The sequence below is a fragment of the Apteryx mantelli genome, chromosome 16 (assembly GCF_036417845.1).
Source record: "Apteryx mantelli isolate bAptMan1 chromosome 16, bAptMan1.hap1, whole genome shotgun sequence".
NCBI classification, from domain to species: Eukaryota; Metazoa; Chordata; class Aves; order Apterygiformes; family Apterygidae; genus Apteryx; species Apteryx mantelli.
The window spans coordinates 20,485,470-20,503,021 of NC_089993.1; the positions used below are offsets into that span (position 1 = coordinate 20,485,470).

Below are 17,552 nucleotides of genomic sequence, written 5' to 3' on the forward strand. Positions count from 1 at the left end.
GACCCTCTACCCTGAAAGTATCCCTTTGGCATCTAGTGAGCTTATCCCAGCTTGTTCTTTCCTTTGTTTTTTTTTTTTTTATTATTATTATTTTTAAATAGGTTCTTGGTTACATTTTAAACTCTGTGCTTTTTAATTTTTTTCATGTAGTCTCTCTTTCCTTTTGATGTAGCTGCTCACTTGATTTCCCTTTGCAGTGGCCTCTTTCTCTTCCATGTACCAGTCCAGTTGTCAAGGGAAGTTGCACAGGAGCATATCCTGGGCAGGTATATTTATATATATTTAAGGAAAAAAAAAAAAGTATTGCCATAGAAGAACACCTCTGATTCATAGAAACTGTATCCCTCATACTTCATTTTCCCTTTCATGTCTCTTGTCTGTACCCGGTCTCATTACTCTCAACAAATGGGATCTTGACTAGCATGAAGAAGTCCAAGCCAGATCCAACATTTGCAAGTGCAAACAACTTCTTAAGGCAATTTTTGTTTTAGCTGGGGTGGATTGTGAGTCATGAGGCACAGTGTTGAATGACATGTCAAAATGTCCGAGTGTCTTGATTAATTGAATTATTTATTTTCGGCTTCATTTTACAATTGGCTTTGTGTTCTGCTAATTCTGAAAGCTCCCACTTCTGAGAATAACATAGAGTATGCCATAGGAAGAGCTACCCCCACAGAAAACTGGCCTTAGAATCTGATACAAGAAGCCGTTTGATGTTACAGTGGGTGCTGGTTGCAAGTTTTTTAAATAAAAAATAAGAAATATATTTCAGGTGCAAACCTGATAAATTGAAGCTTTTTAGAGGCTCAATAGCAGCATAAAATCTTTCTCCACCTCATTAAAATTGTCTTCCTAAATAAATTATGTGGAGATCAAATTGCATACCTTATGAGCACAGCACCTGCATTGCTTTGATAATCTGCAATGCTTTGTGATTTTAATGAGAGAGTTGAAATTTCCTTCCACCTTCTTTCCTTCAGTGGAAAGTTCTCTGTAGAACAGCAGGGTATTCTTAACTGCTTGTTCTTGTTGACACAGGCCTATTAAAGCAACACAAAGATGCTGCCGTAAAATATTTTTCTATACTTCTCCTCCTTGCTCATATTATTCCATTCCCACCTACAGTGTAATTAGAGAGTGCTCACATTATTTAAAAACACAGCAATCTTGGCAGTAATGTAAGAGCTAGGGAAGCTTGGAAGCACTGGGTATATGCAGGTGTGTTCTGGCTTGGACAGCTAACCAGATCAGCACGTTTTTTTTAGAAGGTATGTGTGTGCAATGCTAACTCTTAATTGCTTCTTTGAAATAACTTTGGTCCTGCGAGTTGAAATCAATCCAGGAAAAGCTGCTTTAGTGACTTTTATTTTTTGCTGATTATTTTTATTTTGTGTGTGTGCTAATTTTTTTTTTTTTTTTTTAATTTGGAAAACAAATCTTGGCCTTTCAGATTGGTCTTCCAGTCCCTCATGTGCGTAACGGGAAGCCTCCTGTTCTCCAGCCTTTTCCTCAGGACAAAAAAGCAAGGCCAAGAAGAGCCTTTGGTCAGACTCATCCCTGTGGTCAGGGTTACTGCCTGGAGTAGAGACAAAGTTATATGTTGTGATAACCTCCTCCACCATAGGCAGGGCTTCCAAGGAGCTTTCTTGTCAGTGTGGTTTCATTAACCATATTGTCTGATCAGATGCCACATGCAGGTTTCCCAGTATTGTTGCAGTGCATGTATTACTCTCCCTCTCTTGTCTTTTCATGTGTCCGGGGCTGAATTATTTTGCTTCTACTGAGACATACTAGGAAAACTGCCAAACTGCAAGGAAATGACTCCTAGTAAAATTTCTCATCTCCTTTTAGGCTGCTATAAGGCACAGGAGCATTGCATTTCAATGCAAGAAAGACTTATTCTTTTGCATAGCTGCATAGAACTGATGTCTTCATTGCCTGGATAATAATGGACTTTTAATGCCAGTCTTTTATTTTCTCACATCTCTGTAGTTACTGTCTGTCCTGATAACTGATTATTGATGTGCACAAGGTCCCATTTTCTTCATTCTGTCCCCTACTTGTTCATCAGTAACAATTGGAAACAACTGCACTTATTTTGACAAAAGTAGCTGCAGCCCTTTGCTATGAGGGTAAGTTGATCAGTTATTCTATACAAAAGGGAAACCGGGAACAAGTCTGACATGACATGAGATCAAAGAACTAGACCACACATCCAACATGGCCTTCCATTGAAATCCCATAGGGAAAAGGCTGGTACTTCAGAGGAAAGGATAGGGTCCTGCCATTCTGTGCCTCTTTGCAGACTTCGGTTCTTCTGTGTTGTGTCTCGGTAGAATCAGCGGTAGTGCTGGAGGAAGGGAGCCCGTCGGAAATGGAGCTAAAGGAAACTGATTCCCCAGCTGAGTCTCCAGAGAGTGAAGATTTTGAGGCTGCATGCCCTGAACAAGTCCTGAATGAAGAAAGGTTTGGTAAACCCCAGGAATCTTACAGCAGGGTAAGGAGAAACAGCGGCCTACCAATTCTGTCTTGTATTGCAACCTCATCTTCAGATGCTGGAGAATTGTCTGTGCTCAGCTGAGTCCCCTGCCTTGTTATCCCCTTTAGGAACTCACTAATGATACCAAAATGCACATTCAGTTATGGTTGAGAGTTTGGATGGTTCATAAGGGACTGCATAGAGAGCAGCAGCAGTAAATACCTGTTTTATGCAGGGCCCTCAATGTGCATTTCTTTGTATTTGGGACTTCTCCACTCATCTTTCACTGAAAGTGTCTGCTGGTGTCTCAAATACTACGGTGTCAGCTTTTATTTTGTTTATTAGGAAAACTGTTCATCTTTGTTTCTTTTCTTTTAAGTCCTCCTCAACCTCTAGTCAAGAGGAAAAATCTCTGAAATCAGAAGACCTGGTAGAGGGTGGAATTCCCATCGGGAGAGTCCTCCCTTCAGAGGATGGCCGAACACTGGAGGAGCTTTCCTTTCAGCCGTCCCAGCCGCTCAGCAAGTCGAGCTCTTCCCCTGAACTACAGACGCTGCAGGAGGTTCTCAAAGATGCAAACGGCAGAGAAGTAACAAGAAGGCTGAGCACAGAAGTGAAATCAAAATCTCAGTCTGGGAACCTGGAAGGGGAAGGGCTGGGCAGTTGGTTGGGCAAGGGGGAGGACGCCAGAGCAACCGGGTCAGGTGGGTTGGATGGTGGTGTGCCTGCTACCTCACCTCGCTCCCCCACTGGGCACCGGCCCAGAGGATACACCATCTCTGACTCGGCCCCATCAAGGAGAGGCAAAAGGATCGAGAGAGATGCCTTCAAGAGCAGAACAGCAGCCTCCAATGCTGAGAAAGTACCTGGAATAAACCCAAGGTGGGTGGAGGGGCATATCTGAAGCTAGAAATAGTGAGCTCGTAATTGCTGGAGCTACGACTGGATTTGCTCAAACCGGTCTACTTTTTTTTTTTTTTTTTTTTTTTTTTTTTTTTTTTTTTTTTTTAAGAGATACAAAACAGTATCTGGTTAAAAAGAAGGACTAATAACCTGTTGTTTCAGGTCCTAATATAGACACCTTGAACACACTGCCACCAAATTAACTTTGCAATCTTAGGAAATAAGTCTCTTAAATAATGAAAGAAATAGATAAATATTTTTCTAATGATTCTACTCTTTCCCAATTTGGGGTCCAAATGTACATCTGTGGCTTGAGTACAGGTCACCGAGAGTTAATTCAGCTGTGAATGGGATGAGTTACTCATCTTGCTTTTCAAGAAATACAAAGCGCAGAATACTTAGCAGAAGGAGAAATGGGTGGCTTTAATAGCTGCTTTTTGAACATTAGATATTGGCATTGCCCAAAACTATGTTATGAGACAATCTTCTTATTGATGGCAGGTTAATTTTGTAAACCACGAGTCTCTGTAAATTGATTTATCTTCTAGATTAGAAATACCCCAGATAACTGTGACGCAGGAGTGCCTTCCCACTCCTTCGTCCTTTGTAGAGACTGCCTTGTAGATAAGGAATTTGTGCAGCAGCCACTGTTTGAGATGGTGACTGATTTTTGACATGGGTTCGTACTCAACTGGAGGTAGTCCAGGCACTTAAACTGTCTTTGAAAGTTGACTAATACTCTGCTAGGACTGTAATTTCTCCTCTTTTTCTTCTCTATATAACGTTCTTATAAGCAACAGGTTGAAATGGACTTAATGTATATAGTAACAGGACTTGTTTCCCTCCCCCCCCGCCTCCAGCTTTGTGTTTTTACAGTTGTACCACTCCCCCTTCTTTGGAGATGAGAACAACAAGCCCCTTTTGTTGCCAAATGAGGTAGGTAAGGGTGTCTTAATTAATACTTCTAGTTAATTCTTGTAACATCATCACTATTTTTCCAACGTCAGTCATAGTAAAGAATGTCCAGTTCAGATGGCGCAATTTAAAGGTGGTTCCTACTGACTGCTGCAGAGGTGAAATTTTCTGTACGCTAATCCTGGTAGCTCCCACTTTCTGGTGGATTGCATTTTCCTTTGACAGTGCTTATGTAGTGCTCTGGATTGAGAGCTGAGGTGGTTTTGCTTCTGAAACAAATGAAGACCAACTCCAAGGGTATAAAATAGATCTCAGATGTTGGGCGATTTTGCTGGGGCTGTTGCAGAATCTCAGCCAGAAGGCAGGATGGTTTTGGGGGTTTGGGCTTTTGCAGGAATGCAGGATGAAAACTGAGCAATAGGTGATGATGGCAGAGTGAGCTTTCTGTGGTAGTATGGGAAATGAATGATAAACTTCCTGAAGAAGTAGCGCTGATGGTGTGCTCGTGGAACTGAGCACAACAGACCGAATGGCAAAGTCTCCCTTCACTTTTGGTTCAGGTGGCAAGGCAGCGGGGAGACGGGGTGGGATAAGGTGATGCCCTGTGCTGAAAGTGTTCTTCAGAGCAAGAGACATGATATTTTTTCATGCCTGCAGCTGAAATGAAGAGATCTTGTACTTTATTATGGTGGATGCACCTAATCCATGCAGTTTGCCAGATTAATCTCATCTGAAGTATAAAAGAAAAAAAGCCTGATAGATGCCATATAGCACTGCTCTGTACCCCAAACTGATGCTCGTGTCCTCTTGTAGAGCAGAATAGGGCAACATTCATTGAGGAAGACACTAGCGAAGGTCGGGAATCTTTGCTTACTCTTCGTACTGTCGTAATCTGTGCGTGGCATGCCACTATCCTGGAGAGGTTTTAGGGAGGGGTGAGGGTGTCTGGAGATGATTACTGCTTAAAGATATGACAAATGTTTTGATTGCAGACATTTGAAAGATCAGTGCAGCTCCTGGATCAAATTCCTTCTTATGATACGCACAAGATTGCAGTGCTCTATGTTGGAGAAGGCCAGGTGAGTTGTGTGTAAATGCATTAATTGTTTAATGGTTGCATTTCAATAGGAGGCCAAGCACCACCACTGCAGCTGTGAGATTTGTACTGCTCTCATAGTAGCCTTGTTTCTCCTTAATTTCCTGCACTAAAAAGCAGTGCCTCGAGGCGTGGCAAAATGCTGGAAGACTAGTCTTTGCCATCCTCATGGCTTGTGCCTGTATTACAGGGTGAATATCTGATAGTTTGAGTACTGTCTGTGATTACCCTGATACATAAGAAAGGATTCTCTTATTTTTGGGTGACTCTTGAAAGTCTTGATGTTTTTCCTTTTTTATGTGACCAGCTCTGGAAACTGTGGTGCCTTATGCAAATAGTCCACCACTCCGACACAACAAGCACAGGTTGTGCACTCTAAGTAACCCTGGGACTGTCTGTGTAGAAAGTGTCTTGCTGTTCTACCTGTCAGATCTGGAGCCTGCGTGAAGCCCATCTTAGAATGGAAGAACCTAGTCACTCCAGCTGATTGAGTACTCTTCGCTTTCATTGTGGGACTCTTATGTTTTTATTTCCTAGACCAACAATGAAATTGCTATTCTGTCAAATGAACATGGATCCTATCGCTATACAGAATTCCTGACTGGGTTAGGGAAGCTCATTGAACTCAAAGACTGTCAGCCTGATAAAATTTACCTTGGTGGCCTGGACGTGTGTGGGGAGGATGGACAGTTCACATACTGTTGGCATGATGACATTATGCAAGGTAAGATGTCTCCAGAAGCTGGAAGTGGAAGGATGGTTTCTGCTCATCTTAAGACTGAGCTGTGTCCTACAAACCTTCCCAGGGGTGTGGTAAAGATGACCTGGAGCTCTGTTCTCCTGTTTTTCTGTGATATCTGTGTATGTTGTGTGTTAAAACTTTGGGGAGGTGTCCACATGCCTTATCTATGAAAAAAATCATGCTGCTTGCTTATAAAATAATCTGTACAATCAGAGATTGATTTGGTGATACATAGAGATTTTTAGAATAAGCTGTTCGTTCTTGAGCTGCTATGAAAGCTGTTAACTGAGGGTAGTGTTCCTGCCAAAAATTTGCTAAAAGTTTCTCTTAAGAACAGTATTGAAAGTAGGAGGGTTGTCATTCTCCATGGTCGTTACTAGTTGAACTGTATACAGATGCTGTAGCACTAAGCAGTGCAGATACAGTCTAAGGTTCAACAGGCTATGATGAACTTCCCAAATTTTTCATATAGCTCTGTTCATCCCAGTTGATCTTGCAACTGGAATCATGGTATTTAATCTGGTTCAGTGAGCCAGCTGCACGTTACTTACTGTGGCCTTGGTGCTCTGCAGAGCTCAGTTACGGGAATTCCTTTTTCAGGTATTTAATTCTTCTTCTTCAAAGCAAATTCTGCTCACCATGGTACTGTGGCCATGAAGCATTTCTCCCTCAGTCTTCTATTCATTTTATATACATAGACAGATAGCTACCCTAGCTTGATTAGAACTCTTATTCCAATATAAATCTGACACATGCTGAAAGCCAGACCCTTAATGCACTTTTCTGAGCCTGGTGCTAGAGAAGGGCCATGCTGGCAGGACATAAAAACTGGCAGGTACGGAGCTTCCAAAGGGTCCCCTTTCCATGACCAAGAGCTGGCTACTGTGGTCCGTGCTCCAGGTACCAAGCAGAGCAATCCAGAAGGCCCAGGACATGTTCAGCTCTCGCAAATGAAGACAAACCTATCAAGGGAGCACAACTTATTTTTTGGTTATTGTGGTGCTGGCATTACTTTGTCTTTCAGACAAATGCCATGTGTTGACCACTGCTGAGACAGGGGCCCTGTTCTTGCCTCTACCCAGATCCACAGTAGCACTGCTTTCCCAGCCCAGCTGAAGGGTTTTTCTGTTTCTTCTTCAGCCATTTTCCACATTGCTACTCTGATGCCCACTAAGGATTTGGATAAATATCGCTGTGACAAGAAAAGGCACCTTGGGAATGATTTTGTTTCTATCATTTACAATGATTCTGGAGAAGACTTTAAACTGGGAACAATAAAGGTACAAGATTTTACTCGCGGGTGTGTTGTAAAACAGATGTTTGGCTGTTTATAAAAACTTAAGAATGTTCTTAACTTGGCAAACAGTGTTGAAATCACGATTGAAGGTTATTTACCTCAGTGGATTCACACATGTTAGCACGTGGCATTCACAAGGGTCATGCTGGTTGCCAGTAAAATGTGGTTTGCTGTTTTACTGTTTTCTCATTAGGGTCAGTTCAACTTTGTGCATGTTATCATCACACCACTTGACTATGACTGTAACCTGGTGACGCTGCAGTGTCGGAAAGGTAGGAATCATTCCAACATTTGTTCTCAGTCTTTTCTGTATTCATGGTGCAATAACTGCCTTCACTTTGGAGCGTTTTTGTGTTTCAAAAGTAAAAACTTCCAGGAGAAACCCTCTGAAACCAGTTTGCTGCCTTTTATCTCTGGATGTCCTATTCATAAATCTTCCCCAAGATAGGAGGCATCTTCCCTTTGTACCCCTCATACTGTCTTCAAGCTTAAGACAAAGCGTCAGCAGAGTACAGCAGGTCCCTCTGACAATTGCTTGGAAATGCCTTCGGAGATGGGAGGTAGAGATCCCTGTGGCTAGTCAGCCTCTCTTGTCCTTCCCAGCACTGCAGGACCTGATCCTTGGAAACTGGTCAAGGCTCCTTGCTGAGTCAGCAGTGCTGTTTCAGTGATCTGCAGGGGCATTTGCTTTCCTCTTACCGAATGGGGACTTTTGGAGTGCTCTTAGCTCCCACTTTGGTTTATGGGATAATGTGCCCAGCAGGCTCTCATCAAACCTTTACGAAGCAGCCAGAATTTAATAGCTGCTTGTATTAAGTTGCAGTGTGAGTTTTGTTGCAGCTGGAGCTGTAGTGCTTGATGGAAACTTCTGAGATTCTGTGCTGAAAATCCTCAGGTTTATATTACTTGTACATTTAATTACTGGCAACGTTTGGCTTGTTCTTCTCTTAACTGTATTTTACATGAGTTTCTCTTCTTTTTTTAAAATGAAGATATGGAGGGGCTCGTAGACACAAGTGTTGCTAAGATCATCTCTGATAAGAACCTGCCATTTGTAGCACGTCAGATGGCCCTGCACGCTAATGTGAGTACCCCTAAGCTCCGTGAGACCTTCTCTTTTCAGCTGGCGTCTTGGTCCATCGCTGACTACCAACGAATGAGTAGGGCTCCATAAAGTAATTGGGCTTTCTGCTTTGTTTCTTTCTGTTAAGTAACCTTTGAGTCACAGTTGACACATGAAGAGTTATAACTTGGAACTTTATTTTGGTGACTGACAAACTGTACCGAAATGTTCCATTAATTTTATTGTCATAGTTATGCTACAGTGCCTGCTCTCTTCTTTCCCCACTTCTCCTCACCTTTCCCAAATTAGATGGCTTCCCAGGTTCATCATAGTCGATCAAACCCTACTGACACCTACCCATCCAAATGGATTGCAAGGCTACGTCATATCAAGAGGCTAAGACACCGGGTAAATAAAGCATTCTGTTCTGCTTCCTTAATGTTTATAACTGTGCTCTACCTCACAGTCTTAATGCAACTGGGGCAAATAAAATCAGCTATCATAATTTGCTGAATAAGTCAGGGGATGAATATGCATGTGAGGTTTAGAATTCAGCTCTTGTGGGAATGATGAGTGTAGTGATGTAGATCTGGACTGGCTAGCTTCCAAACAGCTTCCCTGGCTGCAAGCAGGTTGGGGACCCTAATATCTGGGCGCAGACTTGCACCCGCTCTGCACCATTCTAGTGATCGTAAGATGAGCTGTGCTGACTAACCAGTGCTGCCCTGCCCAAATGGAGAGTGAAAAGAGTTTGGGGAGAACATCGGGCTTATCAGTTCTCATTTGACTTTTAGCTACGTGAAGAAACCCAGTACCAGACTCCTGGCCTCCCCCTGCAAATGCATCCATCTGCTCCAGCAAAGCCCCCTCCCCAAATACCTCAAGACCCTCCGCCAACCTATGAGACTGGGCAGAGGAAGCGGCTGATCTCCTCGGTGGATGACTTCACAGAGTTTGTGTAAACCCCAGTGCGGTCGGTGTGTCTGTTCTCAGACATAAGAGGCAGCAAATGCTCTCTACCCTGCATGCTGACTCCATGCGGCCACGTGGATGTAGATGAGTAGGGTTTGGCAAACTCGGTGTGGCTGTGTTGCTTTCATGTGAACTAGTCATTGAACCGTACCACGAGGCTTGAACATGTTTCATTGTCTCGACTTGCCACTGATGTCTAATAAGGACACTGTATCCCCAGCAGATGCTCCAAGAGAGGACCAACTCTGTTGTGTTTTTGTTTGGCTTGAGCTATTTCAAGGCTTCAATCTCTGCTGGCAACTTTCTTGCAAAACCTTTCTCTAGATTTGACACCGGTGTTTGGTGGGAGCAGACTAAGATCAAGGCGGTATGGTGCTCTGCACTTCTTCACAGTAGTTGGAAGGAGCAGGAATTATGGGAATTTTGACACCTTTATTGGGGATTGAATACAATGGACTGAAAAATCCAATCGCTGTTTCCAAGCATCCTGGAATCTGTTACTCTCCAGGCCTCAGTGCCTTTCAGCACTTGAGCTCTACAGACTCCCAGGCTTGTTCTGCTGCCAGCTCTGGTAAGAGTTAATTTGGGCTCTAAAGTCACCTGCCAAATATGCTGCTTAAATTTCCAAGGACATCTCTCCATTTTGAGAGACTCGCAATGAGCCCTCCCTCATCCAGCAGAAATGTTTTTGCAAACAAAAGGAATGTGAAGCAGGGCAATGGGTGCCAGTCAGCGGAGCGATAGAATGGCAGAGAGCGCTGGTGTACAAATCACTTGTGATGAAGACAGTCTGACCCCCTGGGGCTGACTCCGCAAGGATTTAGCTAGGGGCCAAACCTTGCTTTTAGGTTCAGCTGCAGAATTTCTACCAAGTGTTTGGGGATAACTCTTGTCCCTTTCCGTGGAGCCGGTAAATCCGCTGAGAAGTACACTTTATCTTCCCTTTTTCAAAAGATTGTTGACTTGTCATCGTGGCATCATCTCTGAATGAGTTTTGCCTATTGCACTAATCACATAGCGAGAGCCTCTCCTCCCGGGCCCCTGGCTGTTGAAACAGTTAACAACGGTCCTTTTCAGTGTGAGCGTGCGCACATATAATGGGATTATGTAGTCCATCTTGTGGCAAGATGGTCATCAGACACTACACTACCTTACTGGGAGAAACTGTGTAAGCTGGACTATACTGTGAGTACTTTATCTATCTCCTGCTTTGTGAATGAAGGGGAAGTGTGACTTTTGGATCATGGATAACAGCAAAACCCTTGGAAGGGAGCTGAAGACAAATGCGATCAGCACAGGGAGGTGGAAAGTGGCAGGCAAGGAGAGAAAAGAGATGCTACTAACTGAAGCAAGACTGTTTGGGAACTCTAAGTGTATGTTGTGTTTTGAGTGTTTATAAGTCATAAAGGAAATAAAATATTTGTATGGTCAGTGAGTTCTTGCTGGCCTGGGAAGACTCAAACTGTGTCTAGTAATGTAATTTCCTCCCTTCCCCCTTTCAGTTCTCAGATCCATATCACTCATGTGTCAGTAACCATTGCAAGTGCTGGATGTGGTGGGATACATGGCCTGTGTTCGAGTCTTTGTATTGGAGAGATGCCTACACAGGCAGGTGCCTCAGCTTCCCTTCAGTCTGACCCTGTTTTGGTTCAGCTTCTGAGAACATCGGCCAGAGGTGGTGGAGCAGGTAACGGCTGCAGCTGAGGGCCTGTGTCCCTTGAGGGTGCTGGTGCTGAGAAAGGCCCCCAGCTTCATGCCATACTTTGTGTTGACCATCCCTCACTGCCAAGTTTATGTAGTTAATAACAGAGCAGAGCTGCCCTAAGAGGCTGGCTGATGTAAGGAAGGGTCTTGGTACTGTACGGGAGGCCGTCATTAAAATGCTAGTCACAGTCAAGGAGAATGATGGTGGAGGGGGCAGGACTGTCCAGCCGGCTGGACTCGCTCTGGTCAGTGCTGCCTTGCGCTGTGCCTTTTCTGAGCGCTTGCTGGCAGTGGTGAGTGGGTCACTGCCTGCCTGCAGGGTTGTGGTGAGTTTAACAAACCACAGGAGCCAGTTCTTAGCAGTCATCTTTTATTTGACCTTGTCATTTTTTAAGAAACATCCCCCCCCACAGTTACAAAATACGGTATTTTTATTGCAGTGAAATGCTAACCAGACAGTAACAGTTTACGTATTGGTCATGATCATCTGTTCTTTTAAAAACAAAAAAGCATTTATGTATGAGTCCCTCTCTCCCTTTTAAACTAGTGGATATAGAGCTTTTATTTAAGCAGCTTGATACTGTTGCATCTTTGTGAGACTTAAGGCAATAAATAAGAAACCATCCCTTGGTGACTATGAACACAGAAATATACATTCAGGAGTACGTACTGGTTAGAGCCGTGAGTCAAGTTTATTGCTGTCAACAGTAAAGTTCCACAACTAGTAACTCTGGCTGCAGCTAAGTGCACGTGTAGGCGGTACCTTAGCTGTGACACTGCAGGACCCTGTGAGTGCTGCTGTAGCTCTGTACAAATAAATGCTGCTATGAGAGCTATGATCGCTGGAAGGCTGCTGGTGGTGCCCACCGAGCCTGGGGGCCCTGGCTGAGGTGTCTGGCTTCTCGAGAAAGACCTGTGGGGGCCAGAGCTGCTCTCCATGCTTCAAGTGAGGAAAAGAAGGAGGGCAGTTGTCTTATCTTATCCCATTTCTGCTCCTCTTTGATTAGAAGAAGCACTTAGTAAGTAAGTCACTCGCATCGACTCACACTCACACGTGTGCGCACGCACACACACACGCACGCAGCAAGCCTGGTAAGAAACAGTCACTTTCGGGAACAAAAGTCTTGATGCTTCACTTCAGGCGCACCCTTGTTAAAGCTGCACACTCACCTCACGTTAGCTTATTAACGGCAGTTCTGAGCGCCGGGTCCCTGCTCGCCACTGCGTCCGGCCTCGCTTTCTCCTTCCTGCACCTAACTCCTAGTAACAGCTTCCTTCTAAATGACCGGCGGGGGCAGATGTAGCTGCTCTTTTCAAGAGATTTCTCTGCCACAGCGAGACGAGAGGTGCTGATGATAATGCACAAGTTTCCTGGTTTGTGCTTTTTAGCTTTTGAAGCTGCAGGCTGAATTACAACCCCCCCCCCCCCTTTGACTTATTAACTCCCATAGAAGAATCCAAAACACAGTAAGGACTGATGCCCCACTCCTGCGAGTACATGAAAGCTGGTGCGCACATGTGCTAGCCCTCATTTTTCACTTTTGTGTTGACCAACAACATCCTGGTGTTCTGCGCCTGTGTTAGCTGAAGGACTCGCTTTTGTCTGCAAAGGCAGTTGCTTTTCATACAACTGAATAATTCTCTAGTGCCGTCCCTTTGGAGGCATGTTCAAAGAATCAGACACTCCTCAGGCTTTAAGGGCAGAAGCAGAACAGAGACCCCACCATTTTACCTCGTTTTCTCTGTGCGCATCTCACCTAGCACCATTTGCTTCATAATTACTCCCTTCTTCTCCCTAGGGAGGCCATAGAGTTACTGCACTACCCCCAGCCCAGGGCTGGGCAGTGAGCTGAGCACCATGACGTGTGCCCAGCACCATTAACAGAGCTGGAAGTGCCCCATCCTGGGCCACCTTGCTGCTGCTCCTTTTACTGGCTTACGTGTTTTTGGAAATGGACTGCGGGCACCAGCACTATGCCAGTCTTCAACACAGGTCATGGACCTTTACCAGCAGCGAGGCTGGCTGCCATGCTGCTTAGCAGAGAAGTAGCAGGATCCTTTAAATCCCTAGAGTTAAAGACAGTTTTACATACCAGAAGTGTCCTGGGGAAGATGGAAATGTTTGTTTGCAAAAAAAGACTGATGAACTATTACTGTACAGTGCACAAAGCTTGCTGACATCAATACCTGAGCCAGCACCAGGCCCAGGGCCAGGCTACGAGCCACTGCTCACCTGGGCTCTGCTGTTTCTTACTGTGTGCTATGGTCACCTACCACTGCCTAGCTCAAATCTTTGGTCTCCAACTACTGCTACTGAATCTCCAGGCACTTCTCTTTCATCTATCTCCTCGCCAACCTTCCTCATCTTTCCCCTTAGGAAAACTTCATGGTTACCAGGAATATATATTTTTTTTCCACTCTATGCTTTGCTTCCCTCTTTGCATCTACTCTTTCAACACCCTTTATGGCAACCCAGCCGCCCTCTACCCCTGCTTCGTTCTACAGCACACATCCTTCTGCAACCTTTCTACAGTGTCTGTCCTTTATATAAATAGAAACTTTTTCAGAAGATGACTTTACCAGTCTCAAAGCCATCACAAGGAACACCCGTGCTGCCTCCTTCAGTCACCACAGTAAGGGGCAGGGCTGTAAAGCTCCTTTAAGAGTATATAACACAGCACAGCAAAGGTGCTGGGAGCTGGATGGGGAGACTAAAGAGGGGATATGCTCAGCAATGGAAATGTCTTCAAAAGCCCCCCTCACTCTGGCTCCCTGGAAAGGTCCTCTCCTCCCAGGGGCCAGGGAGGCCCAGCACTTGGGCCTGCTGCTTCCAGGAGCTGCAGTGTCAGCAGCGAGATGCAGTTTAACACGCGGTCCTGTCCCCTGCAGAACTGCCCTCCTCTTGGGCTTGGTTTCTAAGAGCTCCCTTCGACTCCATTTCCAAAGGATCGAGCAAGTTTCGGGAAAACACCAACTAGTGCATTGTGGGGCTTCCCCCTGCCACGCTCCGCTCCACCTGCAGGGACTGAACCAGAGCCAGCCCGGCCTGAACCACAGCTGGGACGCGAGCATATGCACCGCATGCACACAGACACCTAATACTTTATATACATGGAACATTCCTAGAAAGAAGCACTTAATACATCCTTTAAATAACTCTGACAATAGTATTCTGTCTCCTATCTACATGTTTCAAACACATTACCGATGCTATGAAAATATAGCAAACATACAAAAATATATACATTTTTAAAACCCATATAAATTACTTACAATATACATAATACGAAACGGCAATGACAAAGTGAACGCAGCGCCGGGGGAGCTTTCCAGAGCGCCGAGCTGCTGAAGCGCGCTCCTGCCATCGGGTGCCCTGCAGCGCAAGCCGGCTGCCCGGCCCGCAGCTCTGCCCTGCTTCCCAGCCCGGGGCTGCGGCGCTGCGGCTGCCCCGCGGCACTGTGAGCACAGGCCAGCTGTAGCCCAACGTACTGCCGGGGCGTGCGGGGACCACAGGGCCATGAGGAGCGTTTGCCCCTTTCCGACCCGGACAAGCACGTTGGTAGGCGTCCCTCCACCCCTCCTTTCACACGCAGCTGTGCTTTCGGGGCTGATGGCACGGGCTCCCGTGGCAGGGCTGCGTTCACTTTCTCATCTCCTGCTCATTTCCGTTTATGATTTAAAAAAAAAAAAAATACTGCTTTTGTGATATATTATCCCGTTCTTGTTAGATCGCATGTGTCATTGTTAGCTGAGGAAAGCATTGTTTAAAGTGCTGGGCAGTACATATGAACAAGTAAACCAAAAAAATACATATACTTACGTCAATACATTCCTTGGATTAGAAAAGCTAAGCAGCCAACAGCATGCTCACCCAGGGGGCCCGCCGCGTGCGGGCCAGCGCTGGCAGGGAGCGGGGTGGGGGGGGGCCGCCGTGAAGCCAGCACGTCGGCAACCCCCGTCTCAGAGACGGCCTGAAAGCATCCCCTGAAGTCTCCGCACCCTTCGGGTTGAACTGTTGCTAGTTGTCCTCTCCAAGCCTGGCTGGGTAGCAAGGCCAGCAGCTCGCTGCAGCTTGCAATGTCATTTGTTTTAAATATTGGATTTCTTTAAATACAAATAATAGTACCAATTTCCGGAGGATAAAAGCCAATACTGGAAATTAACTGATTGGGTGTAGATACCATTTAGCTATATCTATATATATATTTATGCTTAAAAAAAAAAAAAAAGGCGGTTAAATAACTTCTTGAAACCTGTAGCTTTCCTCCACAGTGTGTCTGGTCAGCAAAATCCAAGACAGTTCAAACCTTGAAGGCCTGGGGTTCTCCTCTGCACGCCCAGCGGCACAGCCAGCGGGCAGCGGAGGGGAGCCTTGTGCCGCTCGCTCTGCGCCAGCCCCAGGACGGTGGCCCTGTGACAGTTGCCTTGCGCCGTCTGTTTGCCGTTGGGGCCATTTAACATCTTTTTAATGCTGCCCTACTGTAACAGGTATTTTTTGCACGCTGCCTCTGCTGACTGTGATTCCAGCGTGACCCTGTCACCTCCCCAGCTGTCCGGGAGGGGAGGCTGAGCCTTCTCCAATGAACCCTTAATTGCTGGGAACCAGCAGGAAGGAAGTCAGCACAAACGACCTGTGCGGTCAGGAGCACGGAGGGTCGAGGTTCTGTGCCGGCCATGGTCCAGCCAAGCAGCCACACGCGCCCTGACGGGCGCAGCAGCCACGGCACGAGCCTTCCAACGTGGTGGCCGCCTGGGGCTCCAGCTCCGGCTCACAGGCACAGCCTGCCCTTGGCAAACCCCTTCCAAGGCCCTCTGCCCTCCAAGGGGCGTTCCTCCCCGTGACGCCCAGCATGGCTCCTGTTATTTGACAGTGGGGTGGACCCTATTCTTGGCCCGGAGGGTCCGTTTCTTTTTTACTGCAGGTACCAGAGAGGCATACGTTTTGTGTGGGGAGAGCACAGAAGAAGCCACGCTAATGCCCCTGCTTGCTCGAAGGAGCCGGCTGGGCACAGAGCCCCTGCTGCCTGGCAGGGGGGCCGGAGAGTGGGGGGACAGCAAGGAGTCCCGCGGGGGCTGCAGGTCCGTGTCGGAAGAGGTCTCGGGCATGGGCCCCTGCTCTGTGCTGCCCAGGCAGTACCTGCTCAGGACGTCCTCCATCGTCTGGGTGGACCTTTTCCTGGAGCGGCGGCTCTGAGAGCCCTCCAGCTGGTGCTCGATGCGATACACGTCCTCTGTCACCTGATTGACCCGGTCAAACTGGGCTAGCAGCATCTCAAAGAGGGAAAGGAGCCGCTGGATGTCGGCATCCACTTCCAGGCTGTCCCGGGTGCTCAGCACAAGGCTGAGCCCATCCATCTGGCTGGAGGAGGTGGAGGCCCTGGAGCTGTCAGAGGCAGCGCTGGGAGTGGGGCCCCGAAAGGACTTGGAGTCGCTGGAGTCTCGGGATGGCAGGGGCTCCATCCCTTCAAACCTCACCTTGTGGCGGAACTGGAAGAGAAGAGGGGGCAGGGAACAAGGTTATTTCTGAAGCTGGCACTGGGAGCGCTCTGCTGTGGCAGGCACTGCGCACCCTCTCCAAACAGCCACGGTGCCACTACCAGTTGTTTCTGGTGGGCCAGTCCACAGCATGGACCTGGGGATGGATCCCCAAAGAAAAAAACAAACAAGCCAACCAACCACACATGCAACGGTGGGACTGAGAACTGGCAGCAAATGCCCCTGTAATGCCGCATCACTAACCCATCCCTTGGGCCTCGAGGAACTGCCACTGCTCCATCCCTCGCCTGCCAGAGGGGCTGGCATTGACCTGCCTGCGAATAGCAGTGAGAAGCAGCCAGAAGCAAAGGAAGTCCAAGGATGGTGGATGCTGCTTCTCGGCAAAAGTCTGCAGCCTGTCACCTGCTGCTGAGCCCCTTCCCCTTGGAGTCTCCCAGGGCTGCACTTACCTCCTTGGCTTTGCTAAAGCCCATCCACATTTTCAGCCTGCGCACAAAGAGCTCCACCATCTCATAGTCCTGGGGCTCAAAGGCTGGTCGGTACAGCTCAAAGTGCATTTCCCGATAGCTGTAGATAAGCACCACAGTGAAGAGCCTCAGCATGATCCACACCTCCAGGACAATATAGCTAGTGCAGAACAGGTAGTACAGCCCAGAAGACTCGGGCAGGCTGGGGCAGAGGTTCACGCTGCCCCGCACCATGGCAAAGAGCAGCAGGAGGCTGCTGCCAATACTGCGGAAGGACTCCGAGGAGGAGGAGAAAAGCTGCAAAGGGGATGTGAGAGATGTTATGAAAATGGATCAGTCAGTGGCAAAGTGTCCCCCTGCCCCCCCAGTACCCACCACCCCATTTTCAAAGCATGAGCCCTGAGGAGCTGCCCACTGA

At 46.9% G+C, this 17,552-nt stretch overlaps 2 protein-coding genes across 5 annotated transcripts in view; one reads left to right on the forward strand and one right to left on the reverse strand.

Annotated features, from left to right (window-relative positions):
- Positions 1–10,929, forward strand: part of TSC2 (TSC complex subunit 2) — a 35,739-nt gene extending 24,810 nt beyond the window's left edge. For all 4 annotated transcript variants that reach the window (XM_067306280.1, XM_067306283.1, XM_067306281.1 and 1 more), the window contains 10 exons: positions 2,337–2,497; positions 2,859–3,361; positions 4,243–4,318; positions 5,290–5,376; positions 5,931–6,117; positions 7,276–7,415; positions 7,626–7,704; positions 8,425–8,516; positions 8,805–8,903; positions 9,290–10,929. In XM_067306280.1, coding sequence (XP_067162381.1) covers positions 2,337–2,497; positions 2,859–3,361; positions 4,243–4,318; positions 5,290–5,376; positions 5,931–6,117; positions 7,276–7,415; positions 7,626–7,704; positions 8,425–8,516; positions 8,805–8,903; positions 9,290–9,457 — 1,592 coding nt within the window. In that variant the 3' untranslated portion in view covers positions 9,458–10,929. The remainder of the gene's footprint in view (positions 1–2,336; positions 2,498–2,858; positions 3,362–4,242; positions 4,319–5,289; positions 5,377–5,930; positions 6,118–7,275; positions 7,416–7,625; positions 7,705–8,424; positions 8,517–8,804; positions 8,904–9,289) is intronic.
- Positions 10,930–15,403: 4,474 nt separating this feature from the next.
- Positions 15,404–17,552, reverse strand: part of PKD1 (polycystin 1, transient receptor potential channel interacting) — a 103,631-nt gene continuing 101,482 nt past the window's right edge. The window contains exons 45-46 of the mRNA XM_067305968.1: positions 17,117–17,431; positions 15,404–16,658 (exon numbers count right to left, since the gene is read on the reverse strand). Of these exons, the coding sequence (XP_067162069.1) occupies positions 16,032–16,658; positions 17,117–17,431 (942 nt within the window). The 3' untranslated portion in view covers positions 15,404–16,031. The remainder of the gene's footprint in view (positions 16,659–17,116; positions 17,432–17,552) is intronic.